At 32.8% G+C, this 22810-nt stretch overlaps 1 protein-coding gene across 1 annotated transcript in view; it reads left to right on the top strand.

Annotated features, from left to right (window-relative positions):
* Positions 1–9008, top strand: part of LOC126715894 (UDP-glucose:glycoprotein glucosyltransferase) — a 30187-nt gene extending 21179 nt beyond the window's left edge. Inside the window, exons 23-37 of the mRNA XM_050416740.1 lie at positions 2816–2917; positions 3260–3407; positions 3859–3915; positions 3998–4128; positions 4271–4359; positions 4474–4820; positions 4945–5034; positions 5336–5400; positions 6416–6518; positions 6628–6786; positions 6904–7044; positions 7173–7216; positions 7306–7420; positions 7983–8135; positions 8262–9008. Coding sequence (XP_050272697.1) covers positions 2816–2917; positions 3260–3407; positions 3859–3915; positions 3998–4128; positions 4271–4359; positions 4474–4820; positions 4945–5034; positions 5336–5400; positions 6416–6518; positions 6628–6786; positions 6904–7044; positions 7173–7216; positions 7306–7420; positions 7983–8135; positions 8262–8507 — 1990 coding nt within the window. The 3' untranslated portion in view covers positions 8508–9008. The remainder of the gene's footprint in view (positions 1–2815; positions 2918–3259; positions 3408–3858; positions 3916–3997; positions 4129–4270; positions 4360–4473; positions 4821–4944; positions 5035–5335; positions 5401–6415; positions 6519–6627; positions 6787–6903; positions 7045–7172; positions 7217–7305; positions 7421–7982; positions 8136–8261) is intronic.
* The last annotated feature ends 13802 nt before the right edge of the window (positions 9009–22810 follow it).

Genomic DNA, 22810 nt, shown 5'->3' on the forward strand with positions numbered 1-22810 from the left:
TCCCATGGGGAACAATAACACTAACCTCAAAGAGGCAACACTGGCTCTAAAGAGCAAACAATAACACTGCACCACACCACAGTAACATTACTTCGGCCGAAGACCAACACTTAACCCTGTGTTCGCAAAGGTTGCAGACTATCTAGCTGACCGTTCGAAAACATTTTTACTTTATTACAATATTGTCAATACCAATCATATGTCATATAACAAATACTTTTCTCAAAAATATAGTTTTGAGTCATTCTTAACATATATAGTTTCAAAGTAATATACAAGAAATAATAAAATTTAGGTATGTATAGAGCATTGACAATGTTATAAGTTTTTGAAACTTCACTTTTACAATTATGTATATATAAATATATTTTTATCAAAAATATATATAAATATACACGTCTTGAGAGACGTTATGTTCTGAAGTCCACTTACCTCTAGTTGCTAAACTAAGCTTCACCTCAACTGTTTGAATCAATGTCAACTAGAACCTAAATAAGGACAAGATGACTGGATAAGAATGGTTACACTAAGGCAGCAATGAAAATATAGATTTCTCTCTAAAATTCGTATCTCACTACTTATTCTGAAACTGCAGCTAATTTAGTACTCAATTGCTTTATCAAGTACTCCAAAAATCAATTCTAATGAGCCAAATATGTAGATCTCTTTGTTATTTAATTCTCCCAGCACAAGTTGACTTCCAAATAATCATAGGCTTGTAGATCATATTAACACAAAATAAATATATAGCATCCATAAAAACTCTAACCGTAGGACTTAGTATTCTATAGCATGTATTGACAAAAATTTAGGAACTCGAAACCATGTTATAGATTACCAGGTTCATAAAGTCAGCACCACTAGTAATTAAGCTATGTAAATCCCAAATAACAAATCATCTAAAAGCTTAAGTCATGAGTTCGTATGGAAAAGTTCATGCAAGTCTAATATACTACACTAGCTTTATAGGTTATTCCCATAGATCTTTGAGAGAGAGGCATACCTGAACACACGGATGCATAAAGTTTCTTGTAATTTTGCAGTCTCTCTCTACCTTTCACATGATTGGCTTAAAAGAACCAGTATATGTACCTCTAAAATAACACTCCAATTCAGCCTAGGGAGATCAATCCCACTCCAATTAGTACTCTTAAATAACACTCCTACTTGGGCTAGAGCTTAAGACCCACTAAAACTTAAATAAGCTTCCAAGACTTTAATTCCCAAGTAAACTCAAATTAAGGTTGTTTAGATAGGCTAGAACTCTAAAGAATTCTAATAACACTTAAACTCCTAATCCAAATAGGTTTTTATCTCTTATCCTTTTCCTTAACTGATTAGGAGACTAAAAGTTTAATATGAATAATTCACAAAACAACTCTCACGTTACATCTTCTTTTATTTATTTTCTTTGTAGATACCATAATATAAAATAATTTCACCTTCAAAATAAATTAAATAATTCATCAATTTCATTCTAGAAGCAATTAAATTAAATTTAAGTGAGGCGAGTGTTACATCAAGTAATGAGGGATAACCATTTAAACATGACCATTCTGATGACGACCAAATTGACCTTGCCAGCAAGCTGATTTTGGCATCACCTAGTAAACTCCAAACAAACCCAAAATCATGGACCACAAGTGTGAAGGAATAAGGCAATGTAGCAATAGGTGATCTACCGTTCCATAAATGGTATCCATGAAGGTTGTCAAGGATTCTTATTCCCAGTTTTGTATGACCCGTACCACCTAAGAATGTGGATCACAACCAATTGCCCATTTAACAAGAGGGAATTTAGTCTCTTCCTCATACAACCCCATAAAAATTTCCCCTGGAGTTTTTCAATTTGGCTATCCACATCTGAAAGGATAGGAAATAAAGAGAGAAAGTAGGTAGGCAAATTCAATAGAGTACTCTTAATTAAGGTGACTCTACCTCCCTTGGATAAATATAAATGTTTCCATCTTGTAAGTCTCCTTTCCACCACCTCTAAAATTGGATTCTATATCGTCCTCTCTTCGAAATTAGCACCCATAGGAAGCAAACCTTGCTTGCATTTTTGCACATCCACCAATTATTCCATATCAATTTACAATCTTTACAACGACCTGTATAGTCTAACAAAAGTTCAACCCACTCTAAAAGGTTATCAAGGATGAACCCTTTTTCTTAAATCAAGTATTTGTCGATATCATGAACCTTGCTTGCATTTTAGCACATCCACCAATTATTCCATATCAATTTACAATCTTTACAACGACCTGTATAGTCTAACAAAAATTCAACCCACTCTAAAAGGTTATCAAGGATGAACCCTTTTTCTTAAATCAAGTATTTGTCAATATCATTTCATGTGCCATTGCTAAATTTAAGATAGTATCACCTATTGCGTTTGCTTCTCAATATGTCTGACCTTCATCTCCATGTACCCTCTCAAGTCTTTGGTTTTTCTCAACATAGCCATTTAGTCCTTGATTAAATGTGTTTTCTGTTTGATATTTTCCGAAAGAATGAAGTAATTTATCTGTATCTCCCCTGAAATTGTTGCTTAATGGATTCTTCTAAACGTGTTTGTGGAGCATAAGCACTCACTATGATAACCGTCTCTTCTCCTAATACAGACAGGTCTTATCAACAATCCTATCTCCTGTCTTCTGTGACTTTAATCTACAACAGACTTATCTGCTTATCCATTTTTCTTTTAGTTTTATATGGATGTTATTAATTTGGTTAGCATTTTCTAGTTCTTCAGCATCTTGCCTTCTTTAGCGTGTATAACATTCCATGGTGATTTTCTAAATGTTACTTGCAGCAAATTCATTAGTGATGCTATTATGGTCGTGTCATCTTCAATGGCTATGAGAGATCGAAGTTCTGAAAGTGCACGTTTTGAGGTTTTGAATGCTGAATATAGGTGAAAGACTCTACTGCAACTTTGAGTTGGCACATTTTCTCTATTGTTTTATTCTCATCGCATACAAGAGTGATCATACTATGTTCTTTAAGGTATGAAATAAGGATAAATAGTGAATGAGCTCTAGCTCAAATGGCACCTCATCCCCTTCTAAGAGCAGGTAGAGGGTGAAAGTATAAGTTCAAGACCCATTGGGTGCATGTGTAATTGCCAATAGAAAGATAAACAGACAAGTACATGGTTTTTAATGAAATAAGCATTTATTGGTATAGATTTATAGAATCTAACAATTCTTTTGTACCCTAAATTCTTACCTTTTTCTTTTTATTCTTAACTGTGCAGTGCTGTTGTTTTTGATAATGAAAATTCAACTATTCATATCGACGCAGTTGTTGATCCTTTAAGTCCATCTGGCCAGAAGTTGTCTTCAATTCTTAGGGTTCTGCAGAAATACATTCAGCCTAGCATGAGGATTGTACTAAATCCATTGGTGAGTTAATGGTCACTTCTACTTGAATTTTTTTTTGGATAGGTGAAGAAAAGTTTGATTAAAACAATAGGATGGCCAAGTGTGAAGTACATTGATTATTTGAGATGTCTTGATTATCCCTTGCGTAATGCGTAATTCTTGTTTTAAACTCTTCTTACATTGGTAAACATGTTGCATGGTCGAATTCCCCTGTCCTTAGGCTTTGGGTTTTTTTATAGAGGAGCCATCCTTCTCATCCAGTGTGCTGCAAGGGAAGGAGTTGACAGCTGCATATTTATAAAAAATGAAATGCAGTCCTTCCTTATAGATATTATACTCCCATTTTACCTTAAATGTCCTGACAGATTCACTCAGCTGTGCATGTTTCTTCCTGTATTTATATCAAATAATTGGGTAAAGTTGTATCTACTTTTTGAGGGACTAACATATTTATATTTTTATATCCTTGCAGAGCTCGCTTGTTGATCTTCCTCTCAAGAATTACTACAGATATGTAGTACCAACTATGGTATAGCCAAGGCTTGTGATTCTAAAAAATATCCTGATTTGAGTACCCATGCTTGGTGTCTTAGTTCTGTTCTGATTTGCAGGATGATTTCAGCAGTAATGACCATACAATAAATGGCCCTAAAGCATTTTTTGCTAACATGCCATTGTCCAAAACCCTCACCATGAACCTTGATGTTCCTGAGCCTTGGCTTGTTGAGCCTGTTATTGCTGTGTATGTTTCATACTTTTTATAAGTTATTGTTATCATTTCTTTGTTCTGTACAAATGTAGAAGGCTTTCATTTCTCCAACACAAGTTTTATCTATGACATTTCTTGACATTTTCCCTTTCTTATGTCGGTTTTAAATCTTCAGCCATGACCTGGATAATATTTTGCTTGAAAACCTCGGTGACACAAGGACATTGCAAGCTGTGTTTGATCTTGAAGCTCTTGTCCTCACTGGTAAGGTTGTTTTTGTTCAACTGAACTGAAATATGGTGATTTATGACTGAATAATGAGATGAAGGGTATGCTACCAGTTCTGTAATAGTCAAATTAATGAGCCACCTTTACCAGGTCATTGTTCTGAGAAAGATCATGATCCTCCTCGAGGCCTTCAGTTGATTCTGGGAACTAAGAGTACACCCCACTTGGTTGATACTATTGTGATGGCCAATCTGGGTTATTGGCAAATGAAAGTCTCTCCTGGAGTCTGGTATTTGCAACTTGCTCCAGGTAGGAGTTCTGAGCTTTATGTACTGAAGGATGATGGTGATGGAAGTCAGGAGAACCAATTTTCAAAACGTATCACTATTAGTGATTTGCGGGGTAAAGTGGTTCATTTGGAAGTAGTGAAAAAAAAGGGAAAGGAGCATGACAAATTGCTGGTTCCTGATGATGATGACAATTCAGAAGACGAGAAAGTGAGTCCTTGTTATCTTGGCTGAAAGTTGTCCACATCATATTAGTGAATAAGGTTTGCCAGAGAATTGTGTACTATTTTGTGTTGGTGTAGCCTTATAAAATTCCTTTATCAAATTTTTTTAGGGAAATGGCTGGAACTCCAATTTCTTGAAATGGGCTTCTGGATTTATTGGTGGCAGTGAGCAATCAAGAAAGAGTGAGAGCACTTCAGTGGTGAGGAATTTTTTTTTTCATCCTCCCCATCCTCATTTTATGTGAACTCACTTGCTCTTATTTGGTTTGCATTCAAGCTGTCTACTGAATCATACAGATCTAACTATAAATCATATAATTCACCATTAGCTTTTTCTGATCTACAATTCTCATGGTAGCATTAGAACTTATTACCTCACCGTCCGCCCCTTATTAGAAGGAGATGCCACTTGGTAAAAGATCATTGACAAATTATGATATTGATCTGTCTTTTATTTATTTATTTATTTTAGTAGTGATAATCTTACCTTTTTCACTTCAGGAGCAAGGAAAGGGTGGGCGACATGGAAAAACAATTAATATTTTTTCTATCGCTTCTGGACACCTGTGAGTGTTTGTGTTCCTTTATCTTTCACTCTAATTGTATATAATTCTCTAAATAATATTCTGCCTTATCAGTTTATTATTTTGACCTTATGTTTGAAATATACATACTTATGTATATGGAAGTATACATTTACATCGGGTTTCAACTTTAGTTAATAACTTTACTCTTATCAGTCTCATGTCTTTACATGGTAGAGAATACTATATGTGGTCAATCCCGATTAGTTTGTAGAGGATCCACAGCTGATCCCAAAAGTGATGGGATTAAGGGTCTGCTTGATACAATTTATTTTGGAAGGTTTTATGAAAATGGGCTATTTGGAAAAGATGTGCCTAGGAAAAAGTGGGGTTAAAAGCTGTGCATTGCCGCCCTCTCAAATGGGCACTAATGCATTGTTGTTATATTCAAACTAACAATATTTGACTTATAAAAAAAATCAGACTGTTTCATTACCTAGTTTGGTTTAAAAGAGTCGGTATTTATTCAAGGGGAGCCTTAGTGCATTTATATTCCAAAAATGCACCTACACCTTTCAATTTATCTTTTTGGTATATTTTTCCAAAAAAATTTTGTGTGAGAGAGGAGCCCTAGTGCATTTATACTCCAAAAATGCACCTACACCTTTTGATTTATTTTTTGGTAGATTTTCCAATAACTTTTTGTGTGAGAGAGATGGAGAGAGAGAGGGCTCTATACCTCTGCTGATATTGATAGTTAATGATTTGAGGAGATGCAATTGTTAGAATGTTTGGCTTGTGATAATTTTCAGACCATGTGATTGTGTCTGAACAAACACACACACACACACAAACCCACCCATTGCCAATGCAAATTTCTATGTGGCAGAGAAACCTACTTATCCTCCACAAAGATGACTGCACGCTTGTACAAATATTGAAATTCATACTTTATTTTATAAACTAATTTTTATGGTTTGACCAAGTGGTACTCTGTGTGTGTGTGAGAAATATGCATTGTTTTTGGGGGTAACATTCTAATGATATGTTCTTGCAGGTATGAACGATTTCTGAAAATCATGATTCTAAGTGTCCTAAAGAACACACGACGTCCTGTTAAATTTTGGTTCATAAAGAACTACCTCTCTCCTCAGTTTAAGGTTGTGTATATCTAAGCTATATATATTGAAGGTGTCTTATGGTCATTCAATTTAATAAAGAAAAAATAAATCTTTCTTTCTCTCTCTTCGTTATTGATATACAATGCAGGATGTGATTCCACATATGGCACAAGAATATGGTTTTGATTATGAGTTAATCACCTACAAGTGGCCCACATGGTTGCATAAGCAGAAGGAGAAGCAGCGAATTATTTGGGCCTATAAGATCTTGTTCCTTGATGTTATCTTCCCTATTTCTTTGGAAAAGGTGTGAATTTTTCTTAGTTCTACTTTAGAATAGTATGCTTCATTGTTGCTTCTTTATCTTCTATCGCTTACCAGCTTAACGCATATGGTATGCTAAAAAAATAATCAATATCTGCAGGTCATTTTTGTTGATGCGGATCAAATTGTCAGGGCAGACATGGGAGAACTCTATGACATGGATATAAAAGGAAGACCTCTTGCTTATACTCCTTTTTGTGACAACAACAAGGATATGGATGGATATCGATTTTGGAGACAAGTAGATTCCACTTTCTATATTAATTTTAATTCTTATGTAGATCTTAATTGTAGGTGTTTGGTCATTACACATAATTGTCTGTTAATAAACCTCAGTGTATTTATATTCCTTTATTTTCTGTGGAACAGGGTTTCTGGAAAGAGCATTTACGGGGAAGACCATATCATATCAGGTATGTTGCTACTTTTGTTTATTTTGTTGCTAAAATGATGGATCCTCAAAAATTCAGTTGGGCTTAACAATCCGCTATGCTTTTTCCAGTGCTTTATATGTTGTTGATCTAAAGAAATTCCGAGAGACTGCAGCAGGAGATAATCTAAGAGTTTTCTACGAAAGCCTTAGCAAGGATCCCAACAGTTTATCTAATCTGGATCAGGCAAGTGGTTAAGTTCAAGATGTTTTCTGTCTTCTTTTCATTTGAGTTCATTTTGTGTGCCTTAACAACCCAGTTCCTCATGCATCAGCAATATCATGTTTCCCATCATTATTGAACAATTACTAAATATTAGAATTAGTTCCCTCTTGTCTGGATGACTTGTGAAAATGATTAGTTCCGTTTTGTTTCAGTACCTTTTGAGTCATCTTGTATGCATCCTATAAATTAGTAGTTCCTCACATGTCAGCAATATCGTGCTTAAGTGGTTATTTTGAAGTAAAGCTCAATTAAAAAGGACTTAATACACATGGGACTGATAAGCAGTTGTATAAGTAAGGGATTCACCTCTATATAACCACAATTTAAAGTGTCTGCAAACATGATGCCATAGTATAAACCACTTGTTTTAGGTCATAAGCAAAAAGAGTACTTGAAAGTACTGATAACAAATGGGGGCTAAATAATGCTTTAGAATAACTCTTGATTTTGGCTTTGCTTTTTCTTTTTTTTTTCCTGCCTCTGTTCAAAGTTCCTTTGCTGAATACCTATATTCTTATTTCAGGATCTTCCAAACTATGCTCAGCATACAGTACCCATTTTCTCATTACCGCAAGAATGGCTATGGTGTGAGTCATGGTGTGGTAATGCCACAAAATCAAAAGCAAAAACCATCGATCTTTGCAACAACCCCATGACAAAGGAACCGAAGCTTCAGGTAAATGTTTGTTCCTTTGAGTTATTTTCCTTCTTCCTTAAATGCTTGCACCATGGAATAATCAATGTGGTCGTCTTTCCCCCCCAGAGATTGAGCATTTACTAACTTTTGTTCTGAATCTCACAGGGTGCTAGAAGGATAGTTTCCGAGTGGCCTGATCTCGACTTGGAAGCAAGAGGATTCACTGCAAAATTCTTAGGTGATGAAGTGGAACTCCAAGAACCATCTCCTAACCAATCGCAGACTTCTACAAGTAAAACTTTTTCTGAGGTAGACTTAGAATCAAAGGCAGAGAGTTCTTCCAAGGTAGACTTGGAATCAAAAGAAGAGAGTTCTTCTGAGGTTGACTTGGAAACAAAGGCAGAGTTGTGAATATAATATACAAACAATATCAGTTCAAAGTTAATTGAACCTTTTAGTGAGATCTGGAGGCATTCAGTAAACTTTGCCATCCTTGTACTCGACTTCAAGGTAGTGTTTCTTTCCACCAGGAGCTTAGATGGCAAAGGAGAGATTTTGAGCTCAGCAGCTATTGCCTTCAAATAAGCTGTGGAGATGTGCCATCCCCAGCTGATTTTTGCATAGGTTTGCCTCAGTAGTTACTTCCTAGAAAACAATAGTTCATAAATGAAGAATTTAGTAGAACTAGTAACTTGCTCATTTTATCATCTGCCCTTGGGCATATGATTCTTATTTGAGGTACTCGAAAGGCTCTCAGGAAACTCTTTGGAGTTAGTATAATGTGGGAGACATGGGAAAAATACAAGAAAATAGTTTCCATGTACAATTTTGAGGCAATTATTGTTGTATGCATCAAGCTAGCACATTTCCTAACCAAAATTAATTCTCAGTAGCGTGTTTCATTGGATTTCAGTTGGATTTTTGTTTCATCGCTAACTTTTTTTTTTCTTTTTTGAGAAGGATTTCTAAATGGCACATCCAAATGAGTTATAACTCAAATAACACATCATTACCTTATAATAGTAGGGCGCATGTGAGGTCGTAGGTTCAAGACTCACTGATATGTGTATCTTGCTGAGAGTATGTGTGCTTTTAGCCTTTCACATATTCCACCAGTGGGGGGTGAGTGAGAAGGAATCAGTCAGCCTAGTGCAACAGGGACTCCTGCTACATTGAACTTCTCTCCGACTCCTCACCCATCCAACGTAGCCCCGGGGCTTGCGATCTAACCTATAATCTCAGTTGCTCTTCAACTGAGGTTTAAACTTTAAAGAGCCTGGTGGCCTGGATTTTATCTTATGGAATGCCTGGATTTTGATTAGGCCTACTTTATTTTTTGGCGACCTGGGATGGGATGACTTTTTTAAGTTATGGTACCCACAAATATAGTAGTGGTTACCTCACTACCCATCCAAACAAAGCATGCTTCAATTGCCCTCAAGAAGTGTCCAATGTTCATAAATTATCTCCCCTCAAATCACACTTCAGAGTGTTGTCACTTAAAATTTTATTTCATATATAAGAAAACTGATTTTAAATAATGGGGTATAAATATAATATGTATTTTTAGATTCATAAAAAACTAAATTTTCAGTGTGTTTAATGCCCATTTCAAAGACAAATGGATATATAAATCAACCTCTCCCCCTAAAAAAACAGGAGAGAAAAGGGTATAGCTACACTAGATTTTTGAAACATAAAGTTGTTAAAAGTAAATGATAGATTACAAAAGGAAATGGTGGGCTTCAAACAACTAAAATCTTTAACAAAATAGTTCTTCCATTCCATTTCCGGACTTGTCTGTCATCCTGTTTTGCGATTAAGATTATGCATGCATCTAAAATGTGTGACACTGATTATTTTTGTGTTGGCAAAAAGCTGAAAACCAATATTGCACAGGCCTGTTTGCTGCAATCATGACTTTCCCCTTGATATAATGCTGCACGTGAGGTGAGGCACAGTTAAATTGCTCCTCATTATCAAGCATGATTATGAGAAAGGGTTAACTTCTTCTGTTTGACTCAATGTTCATAGAGCCAAGAAGCTCTCTTCTCTGATGATGGAGCCAAGTCCTTGTGATTGCCACTCAAATGAATAATACACGGAAGTTTTTATTTGTGGCATCAAGGTCTTCACTGCTTGCATGCTTAATAATTGCTCTCAATTCCTCAATGTCATCAATGTATTGCCCCGGTGTCGCAAGAGTCAGATGCTACCAACTGGATATTTTAACCTTTTTTTTTTTTTTTTTTTTTTGAGGAAAAACTAGATATTTTAACCTAAGCTGATTCCTTGCACATTTTTCATTCCACAATATGCATCAAAAAATATTTATTGGCATGTTGATATGAAAAACAATTTGTCCCAACCTAAGAAAAAGTTAACCACATATGCGATATATCCCAAAACACGTAAGCATGAATTAATCAAGTTGTAATTGAGGCTCACCATAATCACCTTTATATATAGTCCAATCCGACCTACTAAACACCAGATCTAGGACTCCGCATGCGTCCATATAACACACACTTATCAAATCCAATTCACATAATTCCAGTATTTCATTGCCCACCATTTGTTGCTTGCCAACATGCTTGTGGGATTTTGACATTGTGCATACATGGTGGAAACATATACTTCAATCAAATGAGAGACAGCCAAAGACGTGTTAGGATCAATCTGCTCCTCGGCCACGATTTACCACTCTTGTATATGCAAGTCCAATGCCTTGTGTCTAATCAAACTACCTGAGGTTAGTGCACTTAAGAGTCAGCCACTTTGCCAAGAGGTACAAATATACAATCTGAATTATACCTTACAGGATTTGAAATCAGGAAATAAGAGCCAATTATTGATTGTCCAATATTCTGTGTCATCCCAGATTACCAGAGTTTCAATGGTTCACTTGAATTGTTAATTGAGTTTTCAGTTGAATTTGCGGTAACAATAATTTGATATCTAATCTTTTTTTAGATATGGTAGAATTTATGATTGTTTATCATCAAGTTAAGACATTAGTTAGTTTTTGGTGTAGGCGAAATTTAAAATTTACATCTCTTATTCGATGACAAGAGACTTTACCAAGTGAACTAACTGATAATTGATATATTTGTACTAAATCATGGTGTATTACAATTTAGAAACTTTATAAGGTCCCTTATATGACAACAAAAGACTTTATCATAATTAATTATGATGGGTTTATGCTAAATAGAAATAGACAAATAGAACATAATAGTACACGATACACAAAAATTTATACGATTCAGCCTTATAACCATATTTAGGGAAGTAGTACAACATTCTCACAAAACTCGCTCTAAGTAAACTCTAATAGCTTTATTCATCAAAGGGCACAGCTACGAACCTGTGGCTTGAACTCTCTCTATCAAATTAGGAATTATGTCCGGATAAATATCCAACAAAGTTGGCACAAAATTCCTAGTACCAACTAAACTAACTCCTAATAACCGAATTCAATAGGCATCAACATCAAGCCTCACCTTATAACAAACTTAATTTGGCCATGCTTTAATTAACTTAATGTAGACCTCACATGTTTTTGTATAATCTTTATTATATGCTTCTTCCTCCAAACTTAGGTTTTTGCAATTGATTAGCTTCCAGAGAAAGGATTAATAAAATTGCTTTCCCAAGAAGAGAATGTTAAAGATGGTTCATATTCTGAATTGAAATTAATATTCGTTTTTAGCCTAGAGATCTCATAAGTGGAGTGAGTAAAGCAGAGCCCATGAGGCCCAACGTGACTTATTTAATTTAATTTTTTTCTTGGGTTGAGTTATAGGTAGCGAATCCCCTGTGGTATGGGATGGGTATAATGATAAATTTCAATGAATTGGATTAGGGTTTCTATGAAGGCACTATAAAATAATTGTACATTTTTTGACAGTGACTATTTTTGCCGCTAGCTACTGTGATTGTAGACACATTGCCAAACTATGAAAAATATATTTGGGTTGATTTTCACTCTATAGTTTCTATATATTTCATTAATATTGCTAAAATCCATAATATTCAATAGAGAACAAAAGGATTACCATTTGTTAACCAAAAACAACACTAACGATACCAACACCCATTATGGGTCAAACCCTGTAGTGGATAACATATTGGACATTTTTATTTATATGCATTTGGATCCTGATTCAGCCCTCGTAAACTTTTTTTTTCTTCATCAAATTATAGAATATATATATGTAGTAACAATTTAACCCGACAATACCAACACCAATGCATAACGAATCAAGACCATTGAGTGGAGATTTATACATATTGGTTTTAGCGGCTGTTTCTCATATTGACCATCATGAACTCTTTTGTTTCTCTTTTGTTTTAAGCTTTTAGCTGCAACCTATGTACGGATTTTCACATTTATTCTTCCATGAATTCATGGAAAAATAAGTTCATCAGATTAAATTCAGGATCCAAAAAAAATAATAAATCAAAATGGCATGTTAAATCGATGAGTTTTCAATTCAAGAATATCTAAATATATTTAGTTAATTCTATACAATAAATCAAATACTCTTTGTAGGGTTGTCCACGGGTCGGTCCAAGTCAGATTTGTGCCCAACTCAGATCGACTCAATAACTTCGGGTGGTAGAGCAGTTGACCTGATCCACTATTGACTGTTGGAAAGCATGGATCGAGTCGGTTTCAGTTCGAGTGGGTGGCAATTGATTTCAATTAAAATTGACTGAGAGCAGTAGTCTTAAACAACGGTAGGGATTTGGTCGGATCTCGACGAATGTCTTCAAGATCTCGCTAGATCTACGTCTAAGAGAGAGGGGGAGGGCAATGAACTGTGAGCTTTTGGAGGGGAGGTTGGTCAGGTTGGTTGGACTCAGTTTTTCATGCAAAGACCTGTCAACTAACCCGCTAATTTCGATTCCTGGACATGGAGATCCACCATCGACCTTCACCGGCATCGAGTCAGACACTTTTTGGTTCGGGCTAGGTGGTTTGGGTAGGTAGGTCAGTGCAGGTCAGACTTGGACACCACTAACTCTTTGGATAAAAAAAAATTATGATATATACTCTTATTTTTTGGCTAAAATATTATTTTCATCCCTAAACTTTATCAAAAGTTAATTTTTCATTCCTATACTAAACTTTATAAAGAAATTTTTCAATAGTTTAGAAGTGAAATATATATATATATATATATATATATATAAAGTTTAAGAACAGAAAGTGAAATGTTTTGATAGTTTATGGACGACAAACGGATTTTTTAAAGTTTAAACACGAAAAAATGAACTTCATGAAAATTTTAGGAATGAAAATAATATTTTAACCTTTTTTCTATAAAAAATTTGTGATACAATAAGTGTATGCATATACAATACACTCTCATATGTGGGATTTCAGATGTGTAAGAGCATCTCCAATAGATGAGCTAAAACCAAAATCCGCTCTATTTTCGAGAGTAAAACCTAAAAGCACAACTCCAACAATCTCTTTAAAGTTCAAAAAGTGTTTTGCTAATGAACCATCACTCTCTTTGTCTAGAGTGCTACTATTCATTGGCAAAAGAATTTATTTGAATAAAATATTCATTGGCAAAACAAATAAAAATGATTATTTTAAATGGGATAGAGAAATGGTAGAGAATTTGTTGAAAAATGTATTTAAAAAAATAAGTAGGTAAAAAGTAAAAATTACTATTTACCCTTTTGTGGGGCCAGAGAACTTGTGACCCCGGTCCACTTTGCTTTAGGGCCCAAGGCCCGACCGAGGAGGGATACAGCCGAGGACATACAATGAAAGTCCAAATGGCCTAGGGATATAGCCGAGGATGATTCTGTCCTCGGCATCTCAATGCGCTCCTGAAAGAAAGGGCAAGTACGATATAGGAACAGCTTAAGGAAAAGCTGAACACCTCCACATTGATGGAGAGAAGACCCTTGGACAATATGGCGACAAAGGACAAAGGAAAGACTGCCGTAACTGCAATTAAATACTTTGCGCTAGACAGAGCAATGCTTTTCAGCTTTTACAACCACCCCCAACTACTTTGGGTATGGGTTGATGGGACAAGTATCAACCCTGGAAAGCTAAACCTACACGTGGACGTTGGAGGAAGGGTAAAGACTAATATAAAAAGAGAAGTAAGCAATCCAAAAAAAGGTGGCTGGGAAAAAAGGCCAAGAACCAGAGCCTCCCAAGCTATGCCGAAGAGAAAGACTTCTTGAGCAAACATGGTTCACCTCTGTATGAGTCTCATGACTAACCATTGTCCAGCGACTAAGGCCTAGCATTTCAGCCCACGTTCTACAAATTATATTGTTTGGACCCTTAACATGCGAATCCAATATCATTTTGGGGTCGTTACGAATTGAGTCCTTACACCTTCAAATAATACAAAAATATAAAGAATATGTCGGAGATGCTTTAATATGTGGACTCCGCGTCTTACCTGCTTTTCAGGGATCCAAATGTGAACTCATATCCGTCATTGTAATCGACTCATGAGTCTAATTATTGGTAAGAATAGTGGCTCCCCTCCAAAGTCCAAAGCTTTCAATATTGAGGTCTTTATCCTTGTCCATGTCCACGAAGAAATGCATGAAGGTAATTGGCAAATGTATTGTTTTAGGCAAATAAAGTTTGTACTAAAATCATAACAAGGGGGTCCACTAGAGATTGATAATAAAATTTGTATGGATACATTTTTTTTGGATTTGTGAAAAATGGGGTAATTTGAATTTGACCTGTTAAAATGAAAGGTTGACATTTTTTAGGGGGGAAATTTTTTTATTTTCCTAATTTGGTTTTAAATTTGTTTTTTTCACAAATTTTCACTTGCAAATCTTTTTCTATATGCTTCACTTTCTCGGTTTCTTCTCTTCACTATTCTTAATATTTATCTTTTTCTTTTTATCCGATGAGGGTTGATCTTTGTCTGCTAGCATTGACATTTATTTTATTTTTTAAATTCTCTTAAAAAAATCTTTAATTACTCTTTTTTTTTTTTTTTTTTTAATTCTCATATTGAATTTTCTTTTGTTATCTATACTGCATAAAAACCTCTAATAAGTTCATTATGTAAATTCTCTATTTAAAAAATATAGTAAATATGTTTTTTTAATAAAATTTGTGAAATTTCTTTGCTGTTGCTTATTTTCTATAAGATATTATTTTCTTTTAAAAACTCTTTTTAAACTTATTTAAATTATTTGGGCTAAACAAACACTGTCCAACGTAACCTTTGTATGATCCTACCATGATTTCATTTTCTAAGAAAAATTTGAAATATTATCATTCTACTAACTTTACTTCACATTTTATACTATAACATTGTAAAATTTTATATATTATTTAACTTTTTATATTTGAGTGTTTTTATCTTTATTTTTTCTCCTTTTTTTTGTATTGAAAAAACAAAACAAAATATTATGCTCAAGTTTCTTTTTATTTATTTTATGTGAAAATATATGAATCATAACGGGTTGAACCAACTTGTCAAAAATCTTGAAAGGGTCATAAGATATGTGACCCATTTTAGTTTACTCAAACCTAATTTGACCCATTTGTATGCAAATAAGTCAAAACTGAATCCAACTAACTTGACCCATTTTTCAGGTCTACTACACACAAAGTGATCAAAATAACCTGGGAATCCAAAATGAACAAAATATGTTCAAAATTTTTAATATGATTGAAATGCATGTCATTAAAACCACCAAAGTGACAAATATATGCTCCAAAACCATTGACAATTTGACATCATTAAAATACCCCCTTGAAGCCTCCAAAATGACAACCTTACCTTAGAACTTTAGGAATCATCTCCAAGCTTTTAAAAGTCACACAAAAAAAAAAAAAAAAAAAAAAACTTTCAAGTTTCATATGGAGACTTCAAGTGTTTGTAGTTATGCATATGAATGTGTAAGTTTAGTTAAATAATTTTTGTTAAGTATTTTATTTATTTATGCTACTGCACTATTATTTTAATTGTGCTTATTAGTGTAATTTTCCATAATTTACTTTGATTTTACTTATTTATTAAGTTAATTTTGTTGTAATATATAAAATATGGGAACATTTGTGATTTTTCATAGAAGCCAGATGCCAAAAAAAAAAATTCTAGATAATTTGCATGAACACAGCCAAACTCCATGAAACAAACATTTTTTCAATTCAACTGAAAAATATTTCCTTAGAAAAAAAAATTTATGCCAAAATAAACAAAACCTAAATCTTGTTGTGTGTGCTAGTATGACCAGCTTCTTTACTCAAAAGTGAAGTAAAAAGTGATTTTATTGGAATAAAATCGCTTTTTGCCTAACTTTTGAGCAAATAAACTGACAATAAATAAGCTGATTAAATGCACATTAATGATAGGAACATGACAATCCCTTTACACCCACAAGGTTCGGTTGCAACTTGCAAGTGTATTAATTTTTGCAAACGTATTTTATATCCAAATCTCTTCGAATATCCGATCAATCTTTTGAGATTCCTATATTCTGATCTTATTCGTATTGGGGAATTACATGAACAAATCTCTAGATGACAAAGACAGCATGCATCTATGGTAGAATTGTACCAATCTCCACAAACACACACAAACAAAAAAAAATGTGGTAGAACTGTACCATAAAAGGATTTTTTTTTTTTTTTCCATGTCCTATAAAAGCTATAAAATAAAATAAACAAAATTAAAGAGCATGGGCCCTTTTCATATCAACTTGGGTGCATTTGTCAATTTTTAAAGTGAGCTTCCCGGCAGGTTCAACTAGAGAGTGGAGAATTTTAGTTGTCACCATCATTGCATTTTTAGATGTGGTAGTCATTACAATCAAAGCTGTCCGGCAACACCTTTTTTTTTTCTTTTTTTTTTTTGATGTAAATCTCAACGCCCATAGCTTTAACCACTCCCTCTTTGTTGCAATATTGCAATGGTATTATGCAAACTTTATAAGCTATTTTGAATCTTTACTGTAAGCTATAATATCAAATTGGCTTGGAAAGCCATTACTTAGCATTTGCATTAGTGATTGTATAATAGAAAAATGTGTCAAATGTAAATATTTAAGTTTCAAAATCACCATCATTAGTTAAGTTAAAGATCTGCAAATTTACAAAATTATTATAGTAACTATGTAAATAACTGTATATACGGTTATTCTAGCTTTATATATCATTATTTTAATTTTTTTTTTCTCTCACCTTTTGTCTCATCAAATTTCCCTCTCTATCTCTCTATGAAGATAATAATAAGCAAATAATGAAAAATGATTATTTAAATAAAATAAAATATATAATATATAATCTGACGTAGGTGTTTTTGAAAAATGTTTGTTTAAAATAGAAAAATTATATTTTTATGCTAAAATAGATAGAGAATTTTACACGAGCCGATGCGAATGCTCTTAAGTTAATGTAATTACAAACTTTGGAATGCTAAAATAGATAGAGATTTTGATGTAATTAGTTTTGGTTTCTTAATAAATTTCCAGGCTAACGGTCTCGGTTCTCAAAAAAAAAAAAAAAAAAAAAAGGGTAATTACAAACTTTGGATTATACTATGATTATTACTATGATTAGGGGAAAATATACAAGAAAGTTTAACCTTTCTTTTTTACTGGTTAAGGCCTGTGATAAGTCTCGGATTTAGATAAACACTTTAAAGGCAGGGAATCTTATTTGTAAAAGTATTAGCCGACCAGTTTATAAAGGAAAAGATACCTTACTTTGGATAGATAATTGGGTTTTTGATAACTATCTGCACCTTTACAATAGTAACGAAAATATGAGGAATATTGATAGGGAATTTAAAAGTTAGTGATACTATTGAACTTGAAGACAACAAAGGGTGGAATGTGAATAAAATCAAGAGTATCAAAAGTAATTTGGTTAGAAGTAACTTTTGTGATTAGATCAAATTTATTCCCAACAAAATTTTCCTCCAAACGATGCTTCTATTCTTTATATATATGACGGCTTGAATGACTGTTCTTGTATAGTTTTAATCACGTCATCTATTTAAAAGTTATGTAACTTGTTCATTAAATGATTTAGAAGAAATAAACATGAATGATCATTTGAATTGTTCCATAATTCTCCAATATAGGTTGGAGAGTAGAGACCAAAAATCACACGATTCATGTCTTTATACATTGTGCTAGCTAATGGTACTGGTCAAAGATGCCACAGTTGTCCATGTAAGAAAAATAATTCAAATTTGTTGAATTGTTTTTGACTGTTTAAATCTATAAATAAATAATATGATAATTATAAATAAAAGAGGTCGGCGTAGGTGTATCTGTCAATTTTGAGGGGACGCCCACCATAATAGTTTCTTCTGGATAGTGAAATATAATAGTATTCAGTATTGTTTGTATATGATTGGAAAAGATTGTGGGAGAAAATATAGTCAATATTTATGGCAAAAGTTTAATATATATATATATATATATATATATATATTTTGAGGGAGAAAAAAATAAAAGTGATAATCAATTACCCTCTTTTTGGGTGGGAGAGAAAAAGGAGAGAAAGGAAGGTTTTTGGCATTTCTTGGTTGCTAAATGAACATTATTTTACTGTTACCATAACATTGAATGGACCATACGTGCATAACTAGCTTTCAATCTAGCCACCAACTTAGAAAGCTCAGAGATGGAAATAGGCTCAACCTTTATTACAAGAAAGGCCCATTGGACAGAATAAAAAGTTTTTTTTTTTTTTTTTTAAATTTTTTTAAAAAATTTTATTTAAGAAATGGACAAGATAAAAGTTAAAACTTAAAAATACTTCCTTCAACATTTGAGGGAAAAAAAAAAAAAAAACCCATGTGTTACCTTTAACAATTTGTCTTTTGACTATTCCTTGATTTTATGCCTCATTGGATATAGTATAGATCAAATTAACATGCCAACACTACGACTCTACGAGTTAAAAAGGTTAATTTGTTTTATCATGGTCTATGTTGGGCGGAATGGTAGCTCCCCTTGCCATGAGGACTTGAGGTTATTTATGTGCTTGTTAGTTTGAGTCTCGAGAAATGAGTTTGGGGTGAGAATTAGGTATAAGGATTTCTAAACTAAAAAAGTAAAAAATAAAAAGGTTAATTTGTTCCACAAGTTAAGGCTTCAAAATAAGAATTTGGAATCAGTAAGTAATCGCAAACATGATGTGTTATACGGTGTGGAGTTTGTTTTGGTGCATAAAAATGAGAATCGAGTAGCTAGGTTAATAGCTTCATATGCTAGGTTTTGTTGTAATGTTAATGTTTGGTTAGAGGATCTACTCTCTTGTTTTGTTGCTGCTTTGGCAATTGATTGTACAAACTTAAGTTTATAAATAATGTTTCTAATCTTTTCTCAAAAAAAAAAAAAAAAGAAGAAGCATTTAATTCATGAATATTATCAAAACTAAGTTTTGTAACAAAATGAGTAATGATATTTAACAGACTCTTTGATATTGTTTATCAAAAGAAAAAATATTCTGAAATTTAGTACATAATCAATTATAAAATTACTTTTGGGATTTTAAAGAATGTGAAGTTCGATTTTGATATATTTGCCAAATCCAACTACTAAGGAGAAATGAAAATCAATCAATAACTTAATATGTTTCAATTGGCACTAGTTGCTAACATCCCAGCCTAACATGATTGGTTTAGATAGCAGATTAGTAGGTTCAAATAAAACCAAACTATACTCAATCCAGAATTAGCTATATAGTACACGTTTGATGGGGATCCAATGTCCCTATATCATGTGTTTTATAATTCAGTGACATTTTCCGATTTTCGTAATGATTAAAACCATGATTTTAATTCCTCTCTTCCACTTGATGCAACAAATGAATTTAACTTCAAAAAAAAAAAAAAAAAAAGTGTTTCATTAACACAAAAAGACATCCCTACAATGAAACTTTACCAAATTTGTTTTTTTTTTTTTTTTTTTTTTTTTTAATTTTATTTTATGGTAGGTCCATTAATCCAATAATAAGTCTTAAGTCACAAAGGGAGGCATTCCATCTCAATTATCTTAAGAGACCATATGAGTAACCTACCATTCCTAATTTCTTGTCATCCTCCTTCACAAACTTGACAATAACATTGAACCAAGTCTCTTGACAATGATCTCTCAATTATTATGCACATGTTTTGCTCAAATTATATTATCCTACCGACCGCGTAATAAGAGCTTTAATAATAGAGCTTTAGGGGTCAAAAAGTGCTTTAAGCCTATTAAAACTCTTTTAATTAAAATGTTGACAATTTCAATAAAGAGTTTTAAGTTAAAAAATTGAGATTTGGAGCTTTTTGAAAGAAAAAAAATATATATCTACATTTCATGGTTCACAAGGATGGAGCCAAGATTTTTCTTTGGAGGGGCCAAAGCATGAAATAATTTTTTTAATTTAAAATTAAGAAATATATTAAATTTTAATACTAAATTAATATATAAAAATAAAATTAGAATTCATTCAATATTAACAAAATTTATATATATATATATATTAAAAGTCAAAGTTCAAAGAAAATTCAAATTGATTTCAATTAGATTCTCAATTATGCGCCACGTGTTCCATCTAATTTTAAATTTTTGTGTCAAGTGAATTATTGAGTGTAAAAATTGAAGAGTTCAAATCAAATTAGATTCTAAATTGGATTTTAGTGGGAGTCCAATTTTGCGCAACGTATCCATCTAATTTTTGTGACAAATTATTAGGTGTAAAAACCGAAAAGTCTAAATTCAATTAAATATATGTATATGTGTGTGTTTGTGCGCGCGCACGCGTGTGTATATATATAATCAGAAACCATTATATATTTAAGAAATGAATGATTTAAAAAAGGTGTAAGCTAACACCATTTATAATTTAAACTTTTATTAAAAAAATGAATAATTTAAACCATATAATTGTGATTATTTTTAATTATACTCATGCATATGCACAAGATTATAAACTAGCATAAATAAAATCAAAATATATAATGATTGACTCTTTATTAATGCATTTGTACTCAATTATTTGTGATCTATCAAAATAGAATTTGATGTTATTTTAATTGCAAAAATCATTTATTTGTAATTTCTATACCAAATGCTGTATAATTTTAATGCACAAAATAAAAGAATTCTTTAGAAAACTATATTTTATTGCAAAACTTACTTTTGACAATATTCATAAAAAAAAGGTACTAATGTCATCATTGCATTAGAAAGTAAGAGTAAGTAGAAGTAAAAGTATTCTACAAAGAAAATGCAACCATGAAAATTGTGTTCACAATGCATAAAACAAACATTTTTTTTCTTAAAAACACATGCTTATACCAAACATTCAATTGTGTGTGTGTTTTTTTTTATAAATATATATTATTAGAAGCATAATATCAAAACGACAAGTTCAAACCATTTTAAAAACTAATATTTAAACTCTTTTGCCAAACTGCCCAAGCTCCCACTGCTAAGATCTACAGTTAAAGAAGCCGTTTGGATTCGGCGTTTAATGCGTTGCGTTTTCAGCTTCGCGTTGTTTTTTCTGTTTAATTTTTTGCATGCATTTAAGTTGGGAGTATGGCTACTGGCTACTGTTTATGAACAGTAGCCACAAAGGATGACTATTCTACGATGAACAGTGCATCTGTGTATTAATTATAGATCCACAAATTTCACTTTTCGACAATTTTTTCATTAAAAATGGGTCTCATAGTACTATTTATACATTTAAAAATTATTTTGTTACAATATTTTCAATTTTAACAAAAATAAACTCAATCCAAACAGACCCAAAAGCTCTATTTTTTTTAAGAGCGATATCATATTGAACACTTCAACTTATTAAGCAACTGTGCAGAACTGCAAAACAGGCTGCCCCCCACTAAAACGCGTTTTGCAGTGACTCGAATTAAAACGTGAATAAAGTATTTGTTACACTGACAATAACATTTATTGCAGGAGTTGGAGTTTTATGGAAACTAACCTAACTGAAAGCCTAAAATTTGGTGTGGGTCAGAAGCACCAAGATAGTCATAGAGCTGTCGGTGTAAATTAGCTTCTGTTTGTTTTAATTTAAAATTATCAAATATATTTTTGTCATTTTTTATGTAAATTAGCTTCTCATTTTTACACAATTGAATTTTTAAACAAAATAAAAATAAGTTCATACAAACCCTTTCTAATTCTATAAGACCCTAACAACATAACAAATTAACAACTAAAGAGAAAAATATCCTGTTGATAATAGCATGGAAAGCATTTTTTTTTTTTTTTTTTTTTTTTTTTTTTTTTTTCTGGATGAACAAAAAAATGAGTAGAAGGACAACTTCAATTAGCATATTTCACCTAAGCATAGCTATAATGACGTCTTATTCACTAGACCCGGGTCTGTGGGAGAAGAAAAAGCAATTTTATCTTAATAGAGAAATTTTCATTTCATTTTTAATGTCAAAATTAAATAAAGTGAAGCTTATTACTTGCTGACATGCTGTGATGCCCATGAAAGGATGAATCTTCACCTTGGTGGCCATATTTCTAGTGGGGAGTCATATCTCTTCCAATTAATTGTGGCCATGCAACATACACATTAAAAAAAAAAAGGTTTTCTGGCACATCACACAATAAAGTTGGAATTATATTGAGAGAGAAAGAGATAGATAGAGAGAGGGCCCTTATTGTCCTTACCCATGAACAAGGCCAAAAATTTCACACCCCCACCATTTCTATTTGAA

Source organism: Quercus robur, chromosome 2 (genome assembly GCF_932294415.1).
Source record: "Quercus robur chromosome 2, dhQueRobu3.1, whole genome shotgun sequence".
In the NCBI taxonomy this organism is placed as follows: domain Eukaryota; kingdom Viridiplantae; phylum Streptophyta; class Magnoliopsida; order Fagales; family Fagaceae; genus Quercus; species Quercus robur.